Genomic DNA, 26,910 nt, shown 5'->3' on the forward strand with positions numbered 1-26,910 from the left:
TTAGGCTTATTTAGCGAGTTTCTAAATGTCTGAAAAAGGTTTATATTTTGTTTTGGTTGAAAAAAGTATGTACAATTGGTCGTTTGAAAGGCCTTGCATCCACCAAAGATTAATAAATACATGGATGTGTTTTTTACAATCTAATGAACACACCAATGATACATGATACATATAGTACATTTAATCTGGCACAAAGAGACACGGAGAATTTTGTAGATCGAGTCAGAGAAAAGGAAATATGATCTTTCATTTCTATTACACAGGAGAATTACTTGATTTTAATGTTTCAAAACTCAGCTTGGTGTAATGTGAAATCCAAACTAAATACTTGATGTGAATTCAAAAGGGGATTGAGAGCACTGACTTCTGATCCGACTGAGAGAAAGACTGGATGAGCATTTTGTGACATATATTAGGACATCATCGGCATACAGAGTGTACTGTATGTGTGTTCAGTGAAGTGTGTCAGTCTCTGCAGTAGCTTACAGCTGCTTCAGTTTCTGTTCTGCTGACTGAGGGAGGTTTTTGTACGACGCTTTTTCACTGTGTGAACACAAGTTCATTGTTGATGTTATGAACACTCATACAGTAGTAAACTGCTGCATCTTCAGCCTGAAGTCCACTGATGGTCAGAGTGAAGTCAGCCTTTGTTCCATTGCCTGAAAAACGACCTGGAATCCCAGAAATCCTCTCACTGACGTAGCTAATTAGCAGTTTAGGAGCTTCTCCATCTCTTTGTTGGTACCAAGATAAAAGTTCTTTACCACTACTTTTTAATGTTCCCACCACTAAATCAAGCGTGCAGCTGATGGAGATGGAGCCTCCTTGAGCAGAGCTCACTGCTCCAGACTGAGTCACTGTGACCTGTCCTCTGGACTCTGAGGACACAGAGACAGAAACATAAAGCAGCGTCATGGTTTTGTGGGCTTCATTTCAGAGGGACGGATGTTGATAGAGGAGAGGAGTTTGATTCTCTGGACTTTACCTGTGAAGCAGCAGCAGAGGAGAGTCCAGATGAGGACGCAGATCAAAGTCATGTTTTTGATGAGGAGGATTTCTGTGGCTTCTGTTGTCATGAAGGACAGCTGTCAGTCATCCAGTGTTCAACTCTCAGGACTATAAAGTCTCCCAGAGCACTGGAGCATGGTGCTGCTGATGCAAAGTGGCTCTGACTGACACCAAGAGGGACCTGGTTACTCTGATAAACTGATTGATCCATTGATCATCAGCATCATCAGAGTGTTGTTTAAGGATGTAAAAATGTTTTTTTTGTTTGGTTTTACATTGTGAAAAACTTGGTATCAAAATGTTTGATTCAGGGTCCTAAGAGCCGACCGGAACAACTATAAAAGTCTGTTATTACCTGTTAAATATACGTGTTGATCACAGGATGACTGCATCAGACACTTGTTTTTTTATCTGCTCTTATGTATTATTTGTATACCTCATTGGCTGCTACCTGCGGATTTGTAAAATTGTACATATAATATACTGTGTATTGTCTGTTTTTAAGGTGTTCTGTGTGAAAGGCATTGTGTATAGCTGGGGAAGACAAAGACACATTCCAATGAAGCCAATCTAACCTCATTCATTGTCTGTAATTTTCAAATAAATTTACTGTATTTGAAAAAAATGTGCAATTGGAAATCTGAGGCATGTCTTAATTTTAGAAATCAGTTTTCATGTTAACTGTAAAATCTTCTAACCAAGACTTTTCTTGGTGAGTTTGTTTGTGTCAAAGTCAGAAAGCCGTGTCTCTCTACAGTGAGAGGTTTTTGTACGGCGGCTCAATGAGTTTGTATCACTGTGGTACACGTTCGGTGGAGGAACCAGACTGGAATTTGGATGTAAGTCAAATCTCTTATATTTGTAATATTTTATGACTGTCTTTCTTTCTGTTTTTATATTTTACAGTCAAGGAAAAAATAGTAGCTTTACCATTTTCATTGATAATATTTTGACAAAGATTTTGCACTCAGAGACAAAGTTGACTTCAGCTACATAACTTCAAAAACTAATTTTAATGAAAATAACATTTTAAATCACAGAATGAATCATTATTTCTAACTGCAGAGGTAATGTTGCATCCTTAGGCTCTTTATTTTTAGTTCAGTCAGACAAAGTCAGAGAGCCGTGTCTCTCTACAGTGAGAGGTTTTTGTACGGCGGCTCAATGAGTTTTTATCACTGTGGTGGACTTTTGGTGGTCAAATGTTTCTTTAAAAAAGTTCCTGTTAAAATCATTATTACAATATTGTATGAATCATTTAAATTGTGTTTTTTGATGTTTAGTTTTCCATCACAATAATAAATGTCGTTATGGTGAATTAACTACATGAAGTAAAATTGAACAAAGATAAAGATTGGAGATACATTTTTTTTCAATCATTATATTCTGTCATGTGTTGTTGCAGCTTTTAGTCTTGAAATCATTTGAACAGTTTACTGCATCATGTCTGAAATCCACACAAGAACATTTTGTTCTTATCAGTTTATTTCCTATATTTATTGATGTTAAATTTAACATTTTAAATTATATGTAGTTCAGGTTTTGCATGCTGTTGATAAGAGTTTAAAAATGTTTCCTGCTTGTTTTATTTCCAGTGTAGTTTGATGTATTTCAGCTCTTTCTGTACGATGATTCTCTCTGTGCTGATATGCATGAGAGGCTTCTTAAAGGGAAGTGAAACAATGTGTGAGTGAGTGAAGCAGAGAAACCATCTGACAGAAACTCCTTAAAGGAGAAGATCAACTCTCACACAGGAAAGGTGTCCAAGTGTCTGCTGGTTGATTGACAGCTGTGTGGTCCCGCCCTCCTCTAATCTGATTGGTGTCTCCTAGGTGATGCCCGTCCCACCCTGACGGTGCTGCCCCCCTCCAGGGAGCAGCTGCAGCAGGGGACGGCCACGCTCATGTGCCTGGCCAACAAGGGCTTCCCCTCAGACTGGAGTCTGTCCTGGAAGGTGGACGGCAGCAGCAGCAGCAGCAGCTGGGAGCAGAGCAGCAGCCCCGGGGTGCTGGAGAAGGACGGCCACTACAGCTGGAGCAGCACCCTGAGGCTCTCTGCAGACCAGTGGAGGAAGGTGGGCTCTGTGACCTGTGAGGCCACCCAGGGCTCCCAGACTCCGCTCTCAGAGACTCTGAGGAGAGACCAGTGTTCCCAGTCCTGATCTGACTGACTGCTTTTACTCTGCTACTGCTCTCAGTCTGCACTCTTTCTCTGGTTCTCTCATGATGTTTCAACATTAACTTGTTCTTGCTTGTGTTGAAAGTTTTAACATTTTTCAACAATAAAAAATTCCATCGTATATGATAAAAGTGACCAGTCTTTTGAATTCCTTTCTTTCACGTGTTATATATCAGGAGCAACAACAATAAATGTCTTTGTTGTCACTAAAGACATGAACAAACATCATCACATCAATAAAACTTCTGAAGTCTGAAAAGTATTTCACACATCTGGAATAATAATCAGAATATCGTCAGCATAGAGTGAAACAAAATAATGTGCAGATTTAAACCCACAAACTGTTTACAAACTGCTTCAGACTGAAACTATGAAACAAGTTTGAAATTAAAACTTCACAGAGTCACAAACTCTGTGAATAAACAATATTTACAGTTTTAGTGTTCATGTGTTTTCATAAATGAAGAATTGAAATCATTTTCCCCGGGTTTGTTTCTGATGTGAAGTTAATTGTTTCAAATCCAATAAAAGACTTAAATGTTGAACTTTTTAGTTAAATGCAACTTATTGATCAGTCAGATGTTCAAAGTGAATTATTAGTGACTACATTTGTGTCTTTAGAAACACTTTTTGTTTCACTGCAGCTGTTGATTCAGATCAGTTCCTCTGCAGCTGAGGGAGGTTTTTGTACGACGCTTTTTCACTGTGTGAACGGGAGCTCCTCATCATGCTGACAGTAGTAAACTCCTGAATCTTCAGCCTGAACTCCACTGATGGTCAGAGTGAAGTCAATATCATATCCACTTCCACTGAAACGATCTGAAACTCCAGACTGACGGGTTACAGCATTATGAATCAGGAGTTTAGGAGCTTCTCCAGGTTTCTGAAGGTACCAGTGGAGGTCATCATCAACAGCTGAACTAGCTTTACATATCATGGAGACAGTCTGTTCTGGAACAGCAGACTGAGATCCAGGAGACTGAGTCAGGAGGATTTCTCCTGATGAGGCTGAAAAGATGAGAAAGAGGAGAAAGATGTTTAAGGTGGAGAAGAGATGGAAGAAGGTAAATGCTGCAGAGAGTCTCACCCTGAACAAGGAGCCCCAGGGTGGCCAGCAGCAGAGTCAGTGACATCATCATGTGTGTGTGAAAGGCCTGGACAGCCACTGATGGACAGCAGCCTCTTATGGCTGGAAGCAGAGAGGAGGACACATGTATGCAAACACACAGAGTCAGAGAGCTGCAGCTGTTTCCTGCTCACTGCTGCAGCTCCACGCTGACGTCACTAATGTTGGGCTTTTCATATGCCTCCAACCTGAACACCACCTGTGAGGGTCTCATGGTTCAAAGTGTATTTAGATCAGAATTATTAATAATTACCAGAAAAAAATCATTGTAATCAATAATAACAGATTTATTTATACTGATGTTAATAATTGACTTAATTATCACCAAATTACAATATTAATATTCAGTAAAGGTTGAAGAATTTGGAGTTTTTTTTCCATAGAAGAGGTTGGAATCACTCACACATGTAAAACATTAAATAAACAGCGTGTGTATTCCAAAAAGTATTCATCCTTAAAAAGCTAAGTAAAGCAAAACAAAACACACAATCAAAGAAGTATACTGTGTGTGTGTGTGTGTGTTAACTTATCCACACACATTAAAGACGAGCAAGCCAATCACAAGAGAACTAAATACGCACAAAGCTTGCAGTACTGTTATGTTTGAATAATTATGATGCTGTGCAGAGTAACTTGTAACTTTCCACTTCACTAGTGATTTTATAATCTCTTTCTCACAGGCCTGAGACAGCGCAGTATGTTCCCACACAAGTTATCTTGTTCAGGCTTTGTTAATCATGGACATGCGGCTGTAAGAACAACACACACACACATTGTGTATCACAACCCTGAAGAGACTTGGACAGTGTCATATAAATTTACTACCTCTCTGAGTGAGAAAAATGGATTTAAGACCAAGTTTAAGTTCCCTTTAGTTTTCTTTATTATCAATCATCAAAATACACTGCCTTGGTACAGCGGAGGAGAACTTTGTCAATTTCGAGACTTCTGAATGAATAAATATACATAAATAAAAAGCTGCATTGAGACCAGACTTTTTTCTCCGCTGTGTGTTTGCTCTTGGGCTTCCAATCTACGAACCTGAGACCTTTACAGGTTTAACCCTCATCTTCCTGCTGTGAACCCAGACTAGACTGATTTCAGTACAACACTGACTGTACAAAGGTTCATTAACCAGTAATGACATCAGAGTTTTAGAGCGGGAAGATTATTATTATCGTTTCGTTTTATAACCTGAGGGATTGTTTTCATCACAATGCTTCATATATGTTTTTCAATTTGTGCGAAATGACAATGAACACCTGATTATCAAATTCAAAATACATATGAGACATTTGTTGATGTAACTTTATGAAAAGATATTTAATAAAACAAAAAAAAAGCAGTCAGGGCGTTTCCATAGAGAGCCACTTTGCATCAGCAGCACCATGCTCCAGTGCTCTGGGAGACTTTATAGTCCTGAGAGTTGAACACTGGATGACTGACAGCTGTCCTTCATGACAACAGAAGCCACAGAAATCCTCCTCATCAAAAACATGACTTTGATCTGCGTCCTCATCTGGACTCTCCTCTGCTGCTGCTTCACAGGTAAAGTCCAGAGAATCAAACTCCTCTCCTCTATCAACATCCGTCCCTCTGAAATGAAGCCCACAAAACCATGACGCTGCTTTATGTTTCTGTCTCTGTGTCCTCAGAGTCCAGAGGACAGGTCACAGTGACTCAGTCTGGAGCAGTGAGGTCTGCTCCAGGAGGCTCCGTCTCCATCAGCTGTACGACCAGTCAGGATGTTTATTTTGGGGGCACCTACTACTATTTAGCCTGGTACCAACAGAGAGATGGAGAAACTCCTAAACTGTTTATTTACCGTGCTAGCACTCGTCAGTCAGGGACTCCAGGTCGTTTTACGGGCAGTGGATCAAACTCTGACTTCACTCTGACCATCAGTGGAGTTCAGGCTGAAGATGCAGCAGTTTACTACTGTCAGAGTTATCACTCTATAAACAGTCAGAGTGTGTTCACACAGTGAAAAAGCGTTGTACAAAAACCTCCCTCAGTCAGCAGAACAGAAACTGAACTGACTGCTGCAGCTGGAAGCTACTGCAGAGACTGACACACTTCACTGAACACACACACACACACACACACACACACACACACACACAATTGACTGACTTTTAACCTTTTATAAATACACACAAATATATTCATATTTCCTGAAAGGTAACGCATGCTCAATAAATATGCTGAAAGCAAAACATGTCAAACTGAGGCCCAAAAAGAAACAAGAGATGAATGTAACATGACTCAGAAACACTAACAGCATGTAGTGTCCAACTTAACATGTGTCAAGGTTAACTAAAGAGCTCAGCACTAAATGATTGACCTCATCATCACAACAACAGTCAGATTGTACAAAAGGTTGGTCAGTTAAATAAGATCCTTCAGACTTAAAGTGAATAATGTGACACAGTGTAACTGTCTTACCTCACATGGGGATAATAAAGGCTCACAGAAACATTCTCTTCTACTTGGTGGGATCAAAACAGGCTGATACAACAAATATATTAAAACAAACAATAAATAAAGTGTGCATGTACCGTGAGGTTATGCGAGCGGTGAGGGGGAGGAGTCTCTCTCTGGTATCTGAGACTGGACGTCTCCATGGTAACTCATTCACACCTGCAGTAACTACAGATTACGGGGCTCATACTCACAGAGCATGTGTTAAAGAAATCATCTCAGTTAAAATGAATTTGCGTTAACGTGTCATTATCGAGGTAACTTTGACAGCTCTAAAAATAATATCACAATAGTAATTAGGTTGTATGTTTTGAAGCTACTTTTGTTTTAGAAACACACTGAGAGGTTTTACTCAATGTGAACAAATAATGTATCAAAGTTAGACAGTAGTGGTTTATTGATGAGGGTTAGGCTCAGGACTGGGAACACTGGTCTCTCAGGGTCTCAGAGTTATCAAAGAATTAAATAAATACATTTTAATAAACTTTAAAATGAGAAAAGTTTATTTTTTTTGTTTTAAAATCTTGACTTTGATTCATTTTATATTACTTTATGTAGATGATACTCTGCTTTTTATTTCCAATTTTGTGAACATTTCTATGATTTCGATTTTTTTAGGACAGATCTTCAGAATAATTAATCAGTAACATCTATCAACAAACTGAACATCACATCTTTAAGGTCATGAATTAGTTTGAGCAGGGATCTTTGGGATTCTCTATTGAAATGGTCTCACAGTTTTTAACTAGATTAATTAATTTACATAAAAATGGAAACAACAACTTGAGAATAGCTATTTAAAAAAAAATCTAAAAAGTACTCTGGACATTACAGTTTTGGACTGGACTGTAATATGTTATACAGTATATGTCAAAGAAAAGAAGTCAAAAGACACTTTCATAATACACATAATAAAATCTTTATTGTTTTAAAATGTTGAAAGCATCAACAAATGCAAGAACATGTGAGACAGAGAGAGTTACAGAGTGCAGACTGAGAGCAGTAGCAGAGTAAAAGCAGTGAGTCAGATCAGGACTGGGAACACTGGTCTCTCCTCAGAGTCTCTAAGAGTAAGACATTTAAAACGCTGAGGACAAGTAAATGTACTTGCTTGTTTGATTAAAATCCTAAATTTGATTCATGATGTAAGACTTTATGCAGATGATACGCTTCTTTTTATTTCTAATGTTGTGAATACTTTCTAGTATTATTTATATTTTATATTTCAGATCTTCATCATATTTAACACATTAAACATCAAATATTCAAGGGTAAGAACTACTTGAATAGACAAAACATTGTACATAAAATAGAACAACAACGTAAGAAAACCTCTTAAAAACACAAAAAATTCCTCTGGATTGTTACTGTAACCATTTTTGTTTGTTAATCTGATGAATGTTCCTAATAAATTCTATAGGTCAAACAAAGGAAGTCACAATACTTTTATAATACACATGATCCAATATTTATTGTTTTTAAAATGTTGAAAACATCAACACAAGCAAGAAGGTGTGAGATAGAGAGAGTTACAGAGAGCAGACTGAGAGCAGTAGCAGAGTAAAAGCAGTGAGTCAGATCAGGACTGGGAACACTGGTCTCTCCTCAGAGTCTCTGAGAGCGGAGTCTGGGAGCCCTGGGTGGCCTCACAGGTCACAGAGCCCACCTTCCTCCACTGGTCTGCAGAGAGCCTCAGGGTGCTGCTCCAGCTGTAGTGGCCGTCCTTCTCCAGCACCCCGGGGCTGCTGCTCTGCTCCCAGCTGCTGCTGCTGCTGCTGCCGTCCACCTTCCAGGACAGACTCCAGTCTGAGGGGAAGCCCTTGTTGGCCAGGCACATGAGCGTGGCCGTCCCCTGCTGCAGCTGCTCCCTGGAGGGGGGCAGCACCGTCAGGGTGGGAGGGGCATCACCTAGGAGACACCAATCAGATTAGAGGAGGGCGGGACCACACAGCTGTCAATCAACCAGCAGACACTTGGACACCTTTCCTGTGTGAGAGTTGATCTTCTCCTTTAAGGAGTTTCTGTCAGATGGTTTCTCTGCTTCACTCACTCACACATTGTTTCACTTCCCTTTAAGAAGCCTCTCATGCATATCAGCACAGAGAGAATCATCATAGAGAAAGAGCTGAAATACATCAAACTACACTGGAAATAAAAGAATAAGGCAACATTTTTAAACTCTCATCAACAGCATGCAAAAGCTGAACTACACATTATATAAGTTCTTAAATTCAACATGAATAAATACAGAAAATAAACTGACAGCAACTAAATGTTCAGTCACTATTTAATAAACTGTTCAAATGATTTCATGACTAAAAAAAGCTGCAACAACACATGACACAATATAAAGATTACAATAAAAATGTTTCTCCAATCTTAATCTTTGTTCAATGTTACTTCATGAAGTTAATTCCCCATAACAACACTTACAATTGTGGTGGAAAACTAAACATCAAAAAACACAATTTAAATGAATTATACAATATGATAATAATCATTTGTGCAGAAACTTTTTTTTAAATAAACATTTGACTTACTTCCAACATCCAGTCTGGTTCCTCCACCAAAAGTCCACCACAGTGATACAAACTCATTGAGCCGCCGTACAAAAACCTCTCACTGTAGAGAGACACGGCTCTCTGACTTTGACTGACTGAACTAAAAATAAAAACCCTAAAGATCCAACTTTACCTCTGAAGTTAGAAATAGTGTTTTATCCTGTGATTTAAAATGTTATTTTCACTACAATGAGTTTTTGAAGTTACGTTGCTAAAGTCAACTTTGTCTCTGAGTGCAAAATCTTTGTCAAAAACTCATCAATGTAAATGGTAAAGCAATAATTTTTTTCCTGCACCGTGAAATATAAAAACAGAAAGAAAGATGACTGATGAAATATTACAAATGTAAGATATTAGACTTACTTCCAACATCCAGTCTGGTTCCTCCACCGAACGTGTACCACAGTGATACAAACTCATTGAGCCGCCGTACAAAAACCTCTCACTGTAGAGAGACACGGCTCTCTGACTCTGAACACAACAAACTCTACACAAACACTCTTCACATCATGTCAATATTAAAGGAAATCAATATGAAATATAAATCCCCAGCTGGCCTGAGGAGTTGGAGAGAATAAATTATAATATTTATTATTAAAAATGTATGTGAACTTTATTTTTAGGTGTCAGTGAGTGTATGAAATCACAGATAAACTGAGCTGACAGAAACAACAATAACTGTCTTTGTTGTCACTAAAGACATGAACAAACATCATCATATAAATAAAACTTCTGACGTCTGAAAAGTATTCCACACATCTGGAATAATTATCAGATTATTGTCAGCATAGAGTGAAATAAAATGATGTGCACATCTAAACCCACAAACTGTTTACAAACTGATTCAGACTGAAACTAATGAAACACGTTTGCAATTAAAATCACTGATTCACAAACTCTGTCAATAAAAAATATTTAGAGTTTTAGTTTTCATGTGTTTTCATAAATGAAGAAATAAAATCATTCTTCACGGGTTTGTTTCTGACGTGAAGTTGATTGTTTCAAATGAAATCAAATACTAAAATATTGATCTTTTTGATTTAAATGCAACTTATTTATCAGTAAGATATTCAAAGTGAATTATTAGTGACTACATTTGTGTCTTTAGAAACACTTTTAGTTTCAGTGCAGCTGTTGATTCAGATCAGTTCCTCTGCAGCTGAGGGAGGTTTTTGTACGACGCTTTTTCACTGTGTGAACGGCTTGTTGTAGTCCTGCTGACAGTAGTAAACTCCTGAATCTTCAGCCTGAACTCCACTGATGGTCAGAGTGTAGTCAGGATCAGATCCACTGCCACTGAAACGATCTGAAACTCCAGACTGACGGCCTGAAGCACTATAAATCAGGAGTTTAGGAGCTTCTCCAGGTTTCTGAAGGTACCACTGGAGGTTGTAACCAACACTTGAACTGACTTTACAGCTGATGGAGACAGTCTGTCCTGGAACAGCAGACTGAGATCCAGGAGACTGAGTCAGGAGGATTTCTCCTGATGAGGCTGAAACGATGAGAAAGAGGAGAAAGATGTTTAACGTGGAGAAGAGATGGAAGAAGGTAAATGCTGCAGAGAGTCTCACCCTGAACAAGGAGCCCCAGGGTGGCCAGCAGCAGAGTCAGTGACATCATCATGTGTGTGTGAAAGGCCTGGACAGCCACTGATGGACAGCAGCCTCTTATGGCTGGAAGCAGAGAGGAGGACACATGTATGCAAACACACAGAGTCAGAGAGCTGCAGCTGTTTCCTGCTCACTGCTGCAGCTCCACGCTGACGTCACTAATGTTGGGCTTTTCATATGCCTCCAACCTGAACACCACCTGTGAGGGTCTCATGGTTCAAAGTGTATTTAGATCAGAATTATTAATAATTACCAGAAAAAAATCATTGTAATCAATAATAACAGATTTATTTATACTGATGTTAATAATTGACTTAATTATCACCAAATTACAATATTAATATTCAGTAAAGGTTGAAGAATTTGGAGTTTTTTTTCCATAGAAAAGGTTGGAATCACTCACACATGTAAAACATTAAATAAACAGCGTGTGTATTCCAAAAAGTATTCATCCTTAAAAAGCTAAGTAAAGCAAAACAAAACACACAATCAAAGAAGTATACTGTGTGTGTGTGTGTGTGTTAACTTATCCACACACATTAAAGACGAGCAAGCCAATCACAAGAGAACTAAATACGCACAAAGCTTGCAGTACTGTTATGTTTGAATAATTATGATGCTGTGCAGAGTAACTTGTAACTTTCCACTTCACTAGTGATTTTATAATTTCTTTCTCACAGGCCTGAGACAGCGCAGTATGTTCCCACACAAGTTATCTTGTTCAGGCTTTGTTAATCATGGACATGCGACACACACACACACATTGTGTATCACAACCCTGAAGAGACTTGGACAGTGTCATATAAATTTATTACCTCTCTGAGTGAGAAAAATGGATTTAAGACCAAGTTTAAGTTCCCTTTAGTTTTCTTTATTATCAATCATCAAAATACACTGCCTTGGTACAGCGGAGGAGAACTTTGTCAATTTCGAGACTGCTGAATGAAAGGTGTCCCGCGTCCAATGTAGCCCTTGTTCTCTCTGCAATTTTTATGTGTGAGGGTATTTAAGGGCACAGACCCACACTAAATTTACTTTTTAACCTTATTTAGGTCCACATTCCAACCCTTCTTCTGTCAGATATGCACCTGTCCCCAGAGCCCCCAAACAGACTGGAGACTCTGTTCTGACCAAGGTTCAGGGTGAGGCCCCAAGGGTCAGGGTGAGGCCCCAAGGGTCAGGGTGAGGCCCCAAGGGTCAGGGTGAGGCCCCAAGGGTCAGGGTGAGCCCCTCTTACAGAAGCAAAACTCCTATACCACATATGCCCTACCATGTATGGCATAATATATACTACAACAGCTTTTGGCCCATCCATGTTATAGGTAACTATTCATTAGAACTTGGTTGTGTGTAAGTCCAACTTCTGTAGCGGATCAAATTGTGAATTATTACAGAAATCAAGGTTCATTCTGACTGGGATCCTGTGAGAGCTGAGTCAGTCTGAGTCCAGCTGCTGAACTTTACCTGTGACTTAAATAAAAAGCTGCATTGAGACCAGACTTTTTTCTCCGCTGTGTGTTTGCTCTTGGGCTTCCAATCTACGAACCTGAGACCTTTACAGGTTTAACCCTCATCTTCCTGCTGTGAACCCAGACTAGACTGATTTCAGTACAACACTGACTGTACAAAGGTTCATTAACCAGTAATGACATCAGAGTTTTAGAGCGGGAAGATTATTATTATCGTTTCGTTTTATAACCTGAGGGATTGTTTTCATCACAATGCTTCATATATGTTTTTCAATTTGTGCGAAATGACAATGAACACCTGATTATCAAATTCAAAATACATATGAGACATTTGTAGACGTAACTTTATAAAAAGATATTTAATAAAACTAAAAAAAAAGCAGTCAGGGCGTTTCCATAGAGAGCCACTTTGCATCAGCAGCACCATGCTCCAGTGCTCTGGGAGACTTTATAGTCCTGAGAGTTGAACACTGGATGACTGACAGCTGTCCTTCATGACAACAGAAGCCACAGAAATCCTCCTCATCAAAAACATGACTTTGATCTGCGTCCTCATCTGGACTCTCCTCTGCTGCTGCTTCACAGGTAAAGTCCAGAGAATCAAACTCCTCTCCTCTATCAACATCCGTCCCTCTGAAATGAAGCCCACAAAACCATGACGCTGCTTTATGTTTCTGTCTCTGTGTCCTCAGAGTCCAGAGGACAGGTCACAGTGACTCAGTCTGGAGCAGTGAGCTCTGCTCCGGGAGGCTCCGTCTCCATCAGCTGTAGGCTCAATTTAGCGGTGACAGTAGGATCAAGCAGTCGTAAAGATCTATTGCATTGGTACCAACAGAAAGATGGAGAAACTCCTAAACTGCTGATTTACAGGGTTAATGAGCGACAATCAGGGACTCCAGGTCGTTTTTCAGGCAGTGGATCAAAGACTGACTTCACTCTGACCATCAGTGGAGTTCAGGCTGAAGATGCAGCAGTTTACTACTGTCAGAGTTATCACTCTATCAACAGTCAGGATGTGTTCACACAGTGAAAAAGCGTTGTACAAAAACCTCCCTCAGTCAGCAGAACAGAAACTGAACTGACTGCTGCAGCTGGAAGCTACTGCAGAGACTGACACACTTCACTGGACACACACACTGTACACACACACAATTGACTGACTTTTAACCTTTCATAAATACACACAAATATATTCATATATCCTGAAAGGTACCGCATGCTCAATAAATATGCTGAAAGCAAAACATGTCAAACTGAGGCCCAAAAAGAAACAAGAGATGAATGTAACATGACTCAGTAACACTAACAGCATGTAGTGTCCAACTTAACATGTGTCAAGGTTAACTAAAGAGCTCAACACTAAATGATTGACCTCATCATCACAACAACAGGCACATTGTATAAAAGGTTGGTCGGTTAAATAAGATCCTTCAGACTTAAAGTGAATAATGTGACACAGTGTAACTGTCTAACCTCACATGGGGATAATAAAGGCTCACACAAACATTCTCTTCTACTTGATGGGATCAAAACAGGCTGATACAACAAATATATTAAAACAAACAATAAATAAAGTGTGCATGTACCGTGAGGTAGTGTGAGGGGCGAGGGGGAGGAGTCTCTCTCTGGTATCTGAGACTGGACGTCTCCATGGTAACTCATTCACACCTACAGTAACTACAGATTACGGGGCTCATACTCACAGAACATGTATTAAAGAAATCATCTCCGTTAAAAGGAATTTGTGTTAATGTGTTATTATCAAGATAACTTTGACAGAACTAAAAATAATATCACAATACTAATTAGGTTGTACATTTTGAAGCTACTTTTGTTTTAGAAACACACTGAGAGGTTTTACTCAATGTGAACAAATAATGTATCAAAGTGAGACAGTAGTGGTTTATTGATGAGGGTTAGGCTCAGGACTGGGAACACTGGTCTCTCAGGGTCTCAGAGTTATCAAAGAATTAAATAAATACATTTTAATAAACTTTAAAATGACAAAAGTCTCTCTTTTTTTGGTTTAAAATCTCATCTTTGATTAATTTGATATTACTTTATGCAGATGATAAGCTGCTTTTTATTTCCAATTTTGTGAACATTTCTATAATTTAGATTTTTTTAGGACAGCTCTTCAGAATAATTAATCAGTAACATCTAACAACAAACTGAACATCACATCTTAAACATCATGAAATAGTTTGAGCAGGGATCTTTGGGATTCTATATTGAAATGGTCTCACAGTTTTTAACTAGATTAATTAATTTACGTAAAAATGGAAACAACAACTTGAGAATAGCTATTTAAAAAAATCTAAAAAGTACTCTGGACATTACAGTTTTGGACTGGACTGTAATATCTTATACAGTATATGTCAAAGAAAAGAAGTCAAAAGACACTTTCATAATACACATAATAAAATCTTTATTGTTTTAAAATGTTGAAAGCATCAACAAATGCAAGAAGGTGTGAGATAGAGAGAGTTACAGAGTGCAGACTGAGAGCAGTAGCAGAGTAAAAGCAGTGAGTCAGATCAGGACTGGGAACACTGGTCTCTCCTCAGAGTCTCTGAGAGCGGAGTCTGGGAGCCCTGGGTGGCCTCACAGGTCACAGAGCCCACCTTCCTCCACTGGTCTGCAGAGAGCCTCAGGGTGCTGCTCCAGCTGTAGTGGCCGTCCTTCTCCAGCACCCCGGGGCTGCTGCTCTGCTCCCAGCTGCTGCTGCTGCTGCTGCCGTCCACCTTCCAGGACAGACTCCAGTCTGAGGGGAAGCCCTTGTTGGCCAGGCACATGAGCGTGGCCGTCCCCTGCTGCAGCTGCTCACTGGAGGGGGGCAGCACCGTCAGGGTGGGAGGGGCATCACCTAGGAGACACCAATCAGATTAGAGGAGGGCGGGACCACACAGCTGTTAGTCAACCAGCAGACACTTGGACACCTTTCCTGTGTGAGAGTTGATCTTCTCCTTTAAGGAGTTTCTGTCAGATGGTTTCTCTGCTTCACTCACTCACATTGTTTCACTTCCCTTTAAGAAGCCTCTCATGCATATCAGCACAGAGAGAATCATCATAGAGAAAGAGCTGAAATACATCAAACTACACTGGAAATAAAACAAGCAGGCAACATTTTTAAACTCTTATCAACAGCATGCAAAACCTGAACTACACATTAAATAAGTTCTCAAATTTAACGTTAAAAAATACAGAAAATAAACTTACAACACCTTAATGTTCGTGTGGAATTCTGTCATTATTTAATAAACTGTTGAAATGATTTAATGACTGAAAAAGCTGCAACAACACATGACACAATGTAAAGATTATTAAAAGAATATCTCCAGTGTTTATCTCCACTTTGTTCAACGTCACTCCATGAAGTTATTTCCCCATAACAACAGTTAATATTTTGGAGGAAAACTAAACATCAGAAAACACAATTTAAACGAATTATACAATATTACAATAATCATTTGTGCAGAAACTTTTTTAAAGAAACATTTGACTTACTTCCAACATCCAGTCTGGTTCCTCCACCAAAAGTCCACCACAGTGATACAAACTCATTGAGCCGCCGTACAAAAACCTCTCACTGTAGAGAGACACGGCTCTCTGACTTTGTCTGACTGAACTAAAAATAAAAACCCTAAAGATCCAACTTTACCTCTGAAGTAAGAAATAGTGTTTTATCCCGTGATTTAAAATGTTATTTTCACTACAATGAGTTTTTGAAGTTATGTTACTGAAGTCAACTTTGTCTCTGAGTACAAAATCTTGAAATAAAAATCATCAATAAAAAGTTGTAAAGCTACTATTTTTTCCTGCACCGTGAAATATAAAAACAGAAAGAAAGATGACTGATAAAATATTACAAATGTAAGATATTTGACTTACTTCCAACATCCAGTCTGGTTCCTCCACCGAACGTGTACCACAGTGATACAAACTCATTGAGCCGCCGTACAAAAACCTCTCACTGTAGAGAGACACGGCTCTCTGACTCTGAACACAACAAACTCTACACAAACACTCTTCACATCATGTCAATAATAAAGTAAATCAATATGAAATATAAATCCCCAGCTGGTCCAGGGAGCTGGAGAGAATATATATTAATAATATTTATTTTAAATGTATGTGAACTTTATTTTTTGGTGTAAGAAAGTGTTTGAAATCAAAGATAAACTGAGCTGAAAGAAACAACAATAAATGTCTTTGTTGTCACTAAAGACATGAACAAACATCATCATATAAATAAAACTTCTGACGTCTGAAAAGTATTTCACACATCTGGAATAATAATCAGAATGTCGTCAGCATAGAGTGAAATAAAATGATGTGCTGATTTAAACCCACAAACTGTTTACAAACTGCTTCAGACTGAAACTAATTAAACTTGTTTGCAATTAAAACATCACTGACTCACAAACTCTGTGAATAAACAATATTTACAGTTTTAGTGTTCATGTGTTTTCATAAATGGAGAATTGAAATCTTTCTTCACAGGTTTGTTTCTGACGTGAAGTTGATTGTTTCAAATCCAATAAAAGACTTAAATGTTGAACTTTTTGAGTTAAATACAACTTATTGATCAGTAAGATGTTCAAAGTGAATTATTAGTGACTACATTTGTGTCTTTAGAAACACTTTTAGTTTGTGTGCAGCTGTTGATTCAGATCAGTTCCTCTGCAGCTGAGGGAGGTTTTTGTACGACGCTTTTTCACTGTGTGAACGGGTAGCTCGCACCCTGCTGACAGTAGTAAACTCCTGAATCTTCAGCCTGAACTCCACTGATGGTCAGAGTGTAGTCAGTACCAGATCCACCTCCACTGAAACGATCTGAAACTCCAGACTGACGGGTTGAATCGTAATATATCAGGAGTTTAGGAGCTTCTCCAGGTTTCTGAAGGTACCAGGAGAGGTAGCCACTAACACTCGAACTGGCTTCACAGCTGATGGAGACAGTCTGTCCTGGAACAGCAGACTGAGATCCAGGAGACTGAGTCAGGAGGATTTCTCCTGATGAGGCTGAAAAGATGAGAAAGAGGAGAAAGATGTTTAAGGTGGAGAAGAGATGGAAGAAGGTAAATGCTGCAGAGAGTCTCACCCTGAACAAGGAGCCCCAGGGTGGCCAGCAGCAGAGTCAGTGACATCATCATGTGTGTGTGAAAGGCCTGGACAGCCACTGATGGACAGCAGCCTCTTATGGCTGGAAGCAGAGAGGAGGACACATGTATGCAAACACACAGAGTCAGAGAGCTGCAGCTGTTTCCTGCTCACTGCTGCAGCTCCACGCTGACGTCACTAATGTTGGGCTTTTCATATGCCTCCAACCTGAGCACCACCTGTGAGGGTTTCATGGTTCAAAGTGTATTTAAATCAGAATTATTATTAATTATCAGAAATAATTAATTGTAATCAGTAATAACTAATAATATTTATACTGATGTTAATGATTGACTTAATCATAACCAAATTACAATATTAACATTCAGCAATGTTTGACGAATTTGGAGTTTCTTTCCATAGAAGAGGTTGGCATCACTAACACATGTAAAACATTAAATAAACGGCGTGTTTATTCCAAAAAACTGTTTATTCTTAAAAAAGCTAAGTAAAGCAAAACAAAACACACAATCTAAGAAGTACAGAGACCTAACATGGAGTTGACTGGTGTGCAAAGGATGGATTACATGCAGAGGACACATTCACTGCTAACTGTTTCAGAGTGTGTGCAAACCTGAATCTTAATTTTAATATGTGTGTGCATGTGTGTGTGTGTGTGTGTGTGTGTGTTTGCATACACAACATTGTGTCTGTGCAAAGCAACACTAACACTCAACTTCAAGTTTTGTGGCTCCACAAATATCACAACAATAACACTTAAATAGACACATTAAACGAAACCATCGATTCAGTTAAATCTTGTGCTGAGCCTTTTCCTTGTTGCTATGTTAATGTCTGTCCAGTACGTTACCAGTCCATGAATGTGAAGGATTGTGAAGAAAGGCATAGAACAGGTTGAAGAGTTGGTTCTGTGTGGTCCAGCAGTCCTTTGCTGGGTGTGGCTGCAGACTGCTCAGTGCTGTCTTCCAGAGTCATGAGCTCTGTTGGCTCCTGCTGAATTTGATGACGCATGAAAATGAAACAAGTTATTCCCCAAATTCCTGAAAATGTTCTGGCAAAAACAAAGGAATAACATTAAAGGCGAGCAAGCCAATCACAAGAGAACTAAATACGCATGAACCTTACAGTATAAAATAAGACGGACAAAAGATAACAAGGGCCTGTTCTGTTATTTCCCTGACTGTATTTGTCAGGAACTGTGCCTGGCAGCCAATGAGGTATACAAATAATAGATGAGAGCAAATGAAATAACAAGTGACTGTGATCAATACCTATATCTAACAGGTAATAACAGACTTTTTTAGTTGTTCCAACCAGCTCTTGGGACCCTGAATCGGACATTTTGGTACCAAGTTTTTCAAGAAGTAAAACCAAATAAAAACTGTATTTTAACATCTTTAAACAACACTCTGATGATGCTGATTATCAATGGATCAATCAGTTTATCAGAGTAATCCAGGTCCCTGTTGGAGTCAGTCAGAGCATTTCCATAGAGAGCCACTTTGCATCAGCAGCACCATGCTCCAGTGCTCTGGGAGACTTTATAGTCCTGAGAGTTGAACACTGGATGACTGACAGCTGTCCTTCATGACAACAGAAGCCACAGAAATCCTCCTCATCAAAAACATGACTTTGATCTGCGTCCTCATCTGGACTCTCCTCTGCTGCTGCTTCACAGGTAAAGTCCAGAGAATCAAACTCCTCTCCTCTATCAACATCCGTCCCTCTGAAATGAAGCCCACAAAACCATGACGCTGCTTTATGTTTCTGTCTCTGTGTCCTCAGAGTCCAGAGGACAGGTCACAGTGACTCAGTCTGGAGCAGTGAGGTCTGCTCCGGGAGGCTCCGTCTCCATCAGCTGTACGACCAGTCAGACGGTTCCGGGTTGCAACAGTGCTTACTGTTTAAGCTGGTACCAACAGAGAGATGGAGAAACTCCTAAACTGCTTATTTACCGTGCTAGCACTCTTCAGTCAGGGACTCCAGGTCGTTTGACAGGCAGTGGATCAAACTCTGACTTCACTCTGACCATCAGTGGAGTTCAGGCTGAAGATGTAGCAGTTTACTAATGTCAGAGTTATCACTATATCAACAGTAAGCGTGTGTTCAAACAGTGAAAAAGCGTCGTACAAAAACCTGATATATTCATATATCCTGAAAGGTACCGCATGCTCAATAAATATGCTGAAAGCAAAACATGTCAAACTGAGGCCCAAAAAGAAACAAGAGATGAATGTAACATGACTCAGTAACACTAACAGCATGTAGTGTCCAACTTAACATGTGTCAAGGTTAACTAAAGAGCTCAACACTAAATGATTGACCTCATCATCACAACAACAGGCACATTGTACGAAAGGTTGGTCAGTTAAATAAGATCCTTCAGACTTAAAGTGAATAATGTGACACAGTGTAACTGTCTAACCTCACATGGGGATAATAAAGGCTCACAGAAACATTCTCTTCTACTTGGTGGGGTCAAAACAGGCTGATACAACAAATATATTAAAACAAACAATAAATAAAGTGTGCATGTACCGTGAGGTAATGTGAGGGGTGAGGTGGAGGAGTCTCTCTCTGGTATCTGAGACTGGACGTCTCCATGGTAACTCATTCACACCAACAGTAACTACAGATTACGGGGCTCATACTCACAGAGCATGTGTTAAAGAAATCATCTCCGTTAAAAGGAATTTGCGTTAACGTGTTATTATCAAGACAACTTTGACAGCTCTAAAAATAATATCACAATACTAATTAGGTTGTACATTTTGAAGCTACTTTTGTTTTAGAAACACACTGAGAGGTTTTACTCAATGTGAACAAATAATGTATCAAAGTTAGACAGTAGTGGTTTATTGATGAGGGTTAGGCTCAGGACTGGGAACACTGGTCTCTCAGGGTCTCAGAGTTATCAAAGAATTAAATAAATACATTTTAATAAACTTTAAAATGACAAAAGTTTATTTTTTTTTGTTTTAAAATCTCGTCTTTGATTAATTTGATATTACTTTATGCAGATGATACGCTGCTTTTTATTTCGAATTTTGTGAACATTTCTATAATTTAGATTTTTTTAGGACAGCTCTTCAGAATAATTAATCAGTAACATCTATCAACAAACTGAACATCACATCTTTAAGGTCATGAATTAATTTGAGCAGGGATCTTTGGGATTCTATATTGAAATGTTCTCAGTTTTTTACAAGATTAATTCATTTACATAAAAATGGAAACAACAACTTGAGAATAGCTATTTTAAAAAATCTAAAAAGCACTCTGGACATTACAGTTTTGGACTGGACTGTAATATCTTATACAGTATAAGTCAAAGAAAAGAAGTCAAAAGACACTGTCATAATACACATAATAAAATCTTTATTGTTTTAAAATGTTGAAAGCATCAACAAATGCAAGAAGGTGTGAGATAAAGAGAGTTACAGAGAGCAGACTGAGAGCAGTAGCAGAGTAAAAGCAGTGAGTCAGATCAGGACTGGGAACACTGGTCTCTCCTCAGAGTCTCTGAGAGCGGAGTCTGGGAGCCCTGGGTGGCCTCACAGGTCACAGAGCCCACCTTCCTCCACTGGTCTGCAGAGAGCCTCAGGCTGCTGCTCCAGCTGTAGTGGCCGTCCTTCTCCAGCACCCCGGGGCTGCTGCTCTGCTCCCAGCTGCTGCTGCTGCTGCTGCTGCTGCCGTCCACCTTCCAGGACAGACTCCAGTCTGAGGGGAAGCCCTTGTTGGCCAGGCACATGAGCGTGGCCGTCCCCTGCTGCAGCTGCTCCCTGGAGGGGGGCAGCACCGTCAGGGTGGGACGGGCATCACCTAGGAGACACCAATCAGATTAGAGGAGGGCGGGACCACACAGCTGTCAATCAACCAGCAGACACTTGGACACCTTTCCTGTGTGAGAGTTGATCTTCTCCTTTGAGGAGTTTCTGTCAGATGGTTTCTCTGCTTCACTCACTCACACATTGTTTCACTTCCCTTTAAGAAGCCTCTCATGCATATCAGCACAGAGAGAATCATCGTACAGAAAGAGCTGAAATACATCAAACTACACTGGAAATAAAAGAAGCAGGCAACATTTTTAAACTCTTATCAACAGCATGCAAAACCTGAACTACACATTATATAAGTTCTTGAATTTAACTTAAATAAATACAGAAAATAAACTTACAACACCAAAATGTTTCTTGTGTGGATTTCAGTCATCATTTAGTAAAGTGTTCAAATGATTGAATGACTGAAAAAGCTTCAACAACACATGACACAATATAAAGATTATGAAAAAAATGTATCTCCAATCTTTATCTTTGTTCAGTGTTAATTCATGAAGATAATTGAACATAACAACACTGACTATTGTGGTGGAAAACTAAACATCAAAAAACACAATTTAAATGAACTTGTATTATTCATTTAAATTATTATTATAATAATAATCTCTGCAGAAACTTTTTTAAAGAAACATTTGACTTACTTCCAACATCCAGTCTGGTTCCTCCACCAAAAGTCCACCACAGTGATACAAACTCATTGAGCCGCTGTACAAAAACCTCTCACTGTAGAGAGACACGGCTCTCTGACTTTGACTGACTGAACTAAAAATAAAAACCCTAAAGATCCAACTTTACCTCTGAAGTTAGAAATATTGATTTATCCTGTGATTTAAAATGTTATTTTCACTACAATGAGTTTTTGAAGTTGTGTTGCTGAAGTCAACTTTGTCTCTGAGTGCAAAATCTTTGTCAAAAACTCATCAATAAAAATGTTAAAGCTACTATTTTTTTCCTGCACCGTGAAATATAAAAACAGAAAGAAAGATGACTGATAAAATATTACAAATGTAAGATATTTGACTTACTTCCAACATCCAGTCTGGTTCCTCCACCGAACGTGTACCACAGTGATACAAACTCATTGAGCCGCCGTACAAAAACCTCTCACTGTAGAGAGACACGGCTCTCTGACTCTGAACACAACAAACTCTACACAAACACTCTTCACATCATGTCAATATTAAAGGAAATCAATATGAAATCTAAATCCCCAGCTGGCCCAGGGAGCTGGAGAGAATAAATAATAATATTTATTATTATAAATGTATGTGAACTTTATTTTTAGGTGTCAGTGAGTGTATGAAATCACAGATAAACTGAGCTGACAGAAACAACAATAAATGTCTTTGTTGTCACTAAAGACATGAACAAACATCATCATATAAATAAAACTTCTGACGTCTGAAAAGTATTTCACACATCTGGAATAATCATCAGAATATCGTCATCATAGAGTGAAATAAAATGATGTGCAGATTTAAACCCATAAACTGTTTACAAACTGATTCAGACTGAAACTAATGAAACAAGTTCATAATAAAACATCACTGATTCACAAACTCTGTGAATAAACAATATTTACAGTTTTAGTGTTCATGTGTTTTCATAAATGAAGAATTGAAATCATTTTTCACAGGTTTGTTTGTGACGTGGAGTTGATTGTTTGAATCCAATAAAAGACTTAAATGTTGAACTTTTTGAGTTAAAAGCAACTTATTGATCAGTAAGATGTTCAAAGTGAATTATTCGTGACTACATTTGTGTCTTTTGAAACATTTTTAGTTTGTGTGCAGCTGTTGATTCAGATCAGTTCCTCTGCAGCTGAGGGAGGTTTTTGTACGACGCTTTTTCACTGTGTGAACGGGTAGCTCCAACCATTCTGACAGTAGTAAACTCCTGAATCTTCAGCCTGAGCTCCACTGATGGTCAGAGTGTAGTCAGGGTCAGATCCACTTCCACTGAAACGAGCTGAAACTCCAGACTGATGGGTTGAAGCTAAATAAATCAGGAGTTTAGGAGCTTCTCCAGGTTTCTGAAGGTACCAGTGGAGGTAGCCACTAACACTTGAACTGACTTTACAGCTGATGGAGACAGTCTGTCCTGGAACAGCAGACTGAGATCCAGGAGACTGAGTCAGGAGGATTTCTCCTGATGAGGCTGAAAAGATGAGAAAGAGGAGAAAGATGTTTAAGGTGGAGAAGAGATGGAAGAAGGTAAATGCTGCAGAGAGTCTCACCCTGAACAAGGAGCCCCAGGGTGGCCAGCAGCAGAGTCAGTGACATCATCATGTGTGTGTGAAAGGCCTGGACAGCCACTGATGGACAGCAGCCTCTTATGGCTGGAAGCAGAGAGGAGGACACATGTATGCAAACACACAGAGTCAGAGAGCTGCAGCTGTTTCCTGCTCACTGCTGCAGCTCCACGCTGAGACCACAAGACACTCAGATAGAAATAAAAACATGCTGCGAATTATTATTTTTATCATTTTTTATTCATTATATCTGTTAATATATTTAATTTGTATTAACCTGTGGAATTTGTTTAGTTTTTGCAATTTTACTTATTCATTATTATATTACAATATATTTATTTCCCTTTGTTAACAACCGAAAACTTCAAGAGAAACTACATTTAATTATTTTATTTCATTTTATTTTACTGTATATTTTCTGGTCTATTTTATTGTATTATTTGTTTAATTTTTATTTATTTATTACATGATTGATGGATTTTATTTCCTCTGCTGAACCACTGAAAGCTTCTGTCAGAAGTCATACAAGAGAATCCACATTAATGTATTATTTATTTATTCTCCTTTATTTTTATATTTATTTAATTATTCTATGTTTCATTAACAGGTGGTTCATTTATTTATTTACCTATTTTTATTATTATTAGTGGATTGTACTGTCTATGAATTAGCACCAAAAGTGAGATAAACCACATAAAGTGTATCTTTTGCACTGTCAGTTATATATATATATATATATATATATATATATATATATATATTTATATACTTAAATATATATATATATACTATATACTATACTATACTATTATACTACTATACTACTATACTATACTATATGTATATATATATACTTTTTTTTTTAAATTAAAATGTGGCCTTCTTTATTTTTATTTTTAATTAAATTTCTTGATTTTATTATTGATGGATTTTATTTTCTATGCATAACCACATTAAATGTATATTTTTAATTAATTATTTATAATGCATTATATATTTGATATTTTATATCTTAATTTTAATCTTGATGGATTTTATTTTTTCTGCTCGACCACTGAAAACTTAAAGAGAATCCACATTAATTGTATTTCTATACTTAAAAAAAAATTAATTATACTTCAGGCCTATTTATTTACTAATTCATTTGAATATTAATAGAGTCTGACTTTAGTCAGAAGTGAAGTGAGAGAAACCACGTGTCTGTTCTGTGCCGAAACTGTTTCCATGGTTCAGTGAATCGTCTCTGCTGTTTCGCTCTCGAAGCTCAAAGGAGGAAGTGAAACGACGCTCGCTGCAGCTGCAGAGAAACTTCCAATTTCCTAAATGTGTCTGCAGCGTCTGCAGCGTCTGCAGCGTCTGCATTGTCTGCAGCGTCTGCATTGTCTGCAGCGTCTGCATCGTCTCCAGCATCTGCAGCGTCTGCAGCGTCTGCATCGTCTGCAGCGTCTGCATCGTCTGCAGCGTCTGCATCGTCTGATGGTCTGTAACGTCTGCATTGTCTGCAGCATCTGCATCATCTGTAGCATCTAATGGTCTGCAGCGTCTGCATCGTCTGTATCATCTGCAGCGTCTGATGGTCTGATCATCTGCAGCGTCTGCATCGTCTGCAGCATCTGCATCATCTTAATCATCTGCAGCATCTGATTGTCTGCAGCATCTGCATCGTCTGCAGCGTCTGCATCGTCTGCAGTGTCTGCATCACTCACTCCAGCCGGCTGAGCTCCTGCATCATTTCAACACAAATATCTTCTTCATTCGTTGCAGTTATTGTTGTAAAACTGATATTTTCCTCCAGGTTATATCAATTAAATTGAAATGAAATGGATTTTTAGAGAAATGTCCTTTCAGAGCTTCAGTAGTGATGAAATGATGAAGATCATCTTTTAAAGCTGAAAGTGACGTTCAGTGCTGCTCTGCCACCTGCTGGCTCATTCTCTCATAGCAAATAATATTTCAGTTTTCCCTGAAATACAACTTGCAAAAATAATTTAAAGTCTGACAGCAAAAGTCAAATAAAAGAAAACAGCCGTAAGTTATTTGACAAATAATACATTTTAAATATTACAGATTACAAACAGCTAATATGTGTATTTATTAAATATTTATTTGTAGAATAACTTGAAATGTATTTATTATGATTTCAATTGTAAACGTTTTTATTTTTATTTATTTTATTTTATTTATTTATTGTTGTTTGCACTTAAAAAACATACAATCGTTAGGAAATAACAGTACAAGAAACAGTAAAAGAAAATGCAGGAAAGATCAAAAAGCCCAAATGGCTTATATACGCGACCCTCCCTCTTAAACCTATAAGTAACTATACTTTACTTAAATTACATAGCTAGATGAAAAAAATAAATAAAAATACAAACAAAATTTAAACAAAACAAATACAAAGGTGTAGAACATCTATAGGGATTTTTTGAGCTTGGTCTTAAAAGTATTTAAAGAGGAACATGATTCTGTTAGATGTTTTATGTCATTCCACAGCACCTTGATAAACAAATGAGAATTTGGCAACAGAGGTCCTACAGAAAGGAATATGTAAATCATTCAACCTGGTCTCACAGAAATCCGTGAAATAGCCACGGATTTCGCTTAACTCAAAATCCGTGGAATAGCCACGGAATCGCTCAAATTTCCATGAAACTGACACGGATTTTGCTGCAATGCAAGTTAATGACAGTCATATCCCGTGGCTATTGGTTTGTTCCAAGTCACGTGACTTTCAAGGTCCCAGCGGTCAGAACAAAAAACATGGCGGACAGTTCTCTCATTTTTAGTGAAAAATCAATATTTTGACTTAGTTTCTGCATAAAAATGGATTTTGATCACATTTGTAGCGAGAAATATATGTTTTATTTTCTAAATATTCACTCAGTGAATGTACATAATCACTTTGTATGTTGGAATAGCCACGGGATATGACTGTCACTAACTTGCATTGTAGCGAAATCCGTGTCAGTTTCACGGAAATTGGATTCCGTGGCTATTTCACGGATTTCTGTTAGACCATGTTGAAATCATTCTTTCTTCTTGTAAGATGTGCATGATAATGAGAATTAAACTCAAAGTAACTATGAAAAAAGTTAGGTAAAGATGCAGGAAGGCAAATTACTTTATACATAAGAACCCCTGTTTGATACTTATTGACCTCATAAATTGTAAGTAGTTGCAATTGTTTAAATAATGGTTTAGTTGGGGATAAATAAGAAGAGTTAGTGGCAATTCTTACAAAGGATTTCTGAAATCTATGA

The 26,910-nt window shown here is 38.3% G+C and overlaps 7 gene segments (V, D, J or C); 3 read left to right on the forward strand and 4 right to left on the reverse strand.

The window, feature by feature from the left end:
- The first annotated feature begins 2,545 nt into the window (after nucleotides 1–2,545).
- LOC131984538 (Ig kappa-b4 chain C region-like) lies at nucleotides 2,546–3,208 on the forward strand. The segment is given in 1 exon segment: nucleotides 2,546–3,208. A coding segment is annotated over 1 exon segment (258 nt).
- A 639-nt stretch (nucleotides 3,209–3,847) lies between these two features.
- Nucleotides 3,848–4,537, reverse strand: LOC131984537 (immunoglobulin kappa variable 6D-21-like). The segment is given in 2 exon segments: nucleotides 3,848–4,194; nucleotides 4,274–4,537. Coding segments are annotated over 2 exon segments (360 nt in total).
- A 1,271-nt stretch (nucleotides 4,538–5,808) lies between these two features.
- Nucleotides 5,809–6,299, forward strand: LOC131984439 (Ig kappa chain V region K-25-like). The segment is given in 2 exon segments: nucleotides 5,809–5,860; nucleotides 5,968–6,299. Coding segments are annotated over 2 exon segments (384 nt in total).
- Nucleotides 6,300–8,237: 1,938 nt separating this feature from the next.
- Nucleotides 8,238–11,192, reverse strand: LOC131985405 (Ig kappa chain V-V region MOPC 21-like). The segment is given in 4 exon segments: nucleotides 8,238–8,701; nucleotides 9,718–9,758; nucleotides 10,543–10,849; nucleotides 10,929–11,192. Coding segments are annotated over 4 exon segments (729 nt in total).
- A 1,777-nt stretch (nucleotides 11,193–12,969) lies between these two features.
- LOC131984440 (Ig kappa chain V region 3374-like) lies at nucleotides 12,970–13,466 on the forward strand. The segment is given in 2 exon segments: nucleotides 12,970–13,021; nucleotides 13,129–13,466. Coding segments are annotated over 2 exon segments (390 nt in total).
- A 1,380-nt stretch (nucleotides 13,467–14,846) lies between these two features.
- Nucleotides 14,847–17,593, reverse strand: LOC131985408 (Ig kappa chain V region Mem5-like). The segment is given in 4 exon segments: nucleotides 14,847–15,302; nucleotides 15,944–15,981; nucleotides 17,167–17,461; nucleotides 17,541–17,593. Coding segments are annotated over 4 exon segments (714 nt in total).
- A 3,327-nt stretch (nucleotides 17,594–20,920) lies between these two features.
- LOC131985404 (Ig kappa chain V-III region MOPC 63-like) lies at nucleotides 20,921–23,835 on the reverse strand. The segment is given in 4 exon segments: nucleotides 20,921–21,382; nucleotides 22,425–22,465; nucleotides 23,250–23,556; nucleotides 23,636–23,835. Coding segments are annotated over 4 exon segments (735 nt in total).
- Nucleotides 23,836–26,910: the final 3,075 nt, after the last annotated feature.

This window comes from Centropristis striata, chromosome 14, assembly GCF_030273125.1.
Source record: "Centropristis striata isolate RG_2023a ecotype Rhode Island chromosome 14, C.striata_1.0, whole genome shotgun sequence".
Taxonomy (NCBI): domain Eukaryota; kingdom Metazoa; phylum Chordata; class Actinopteri; order Perciformes; family Serranidae; genus Centropristis; species Centropristis striata.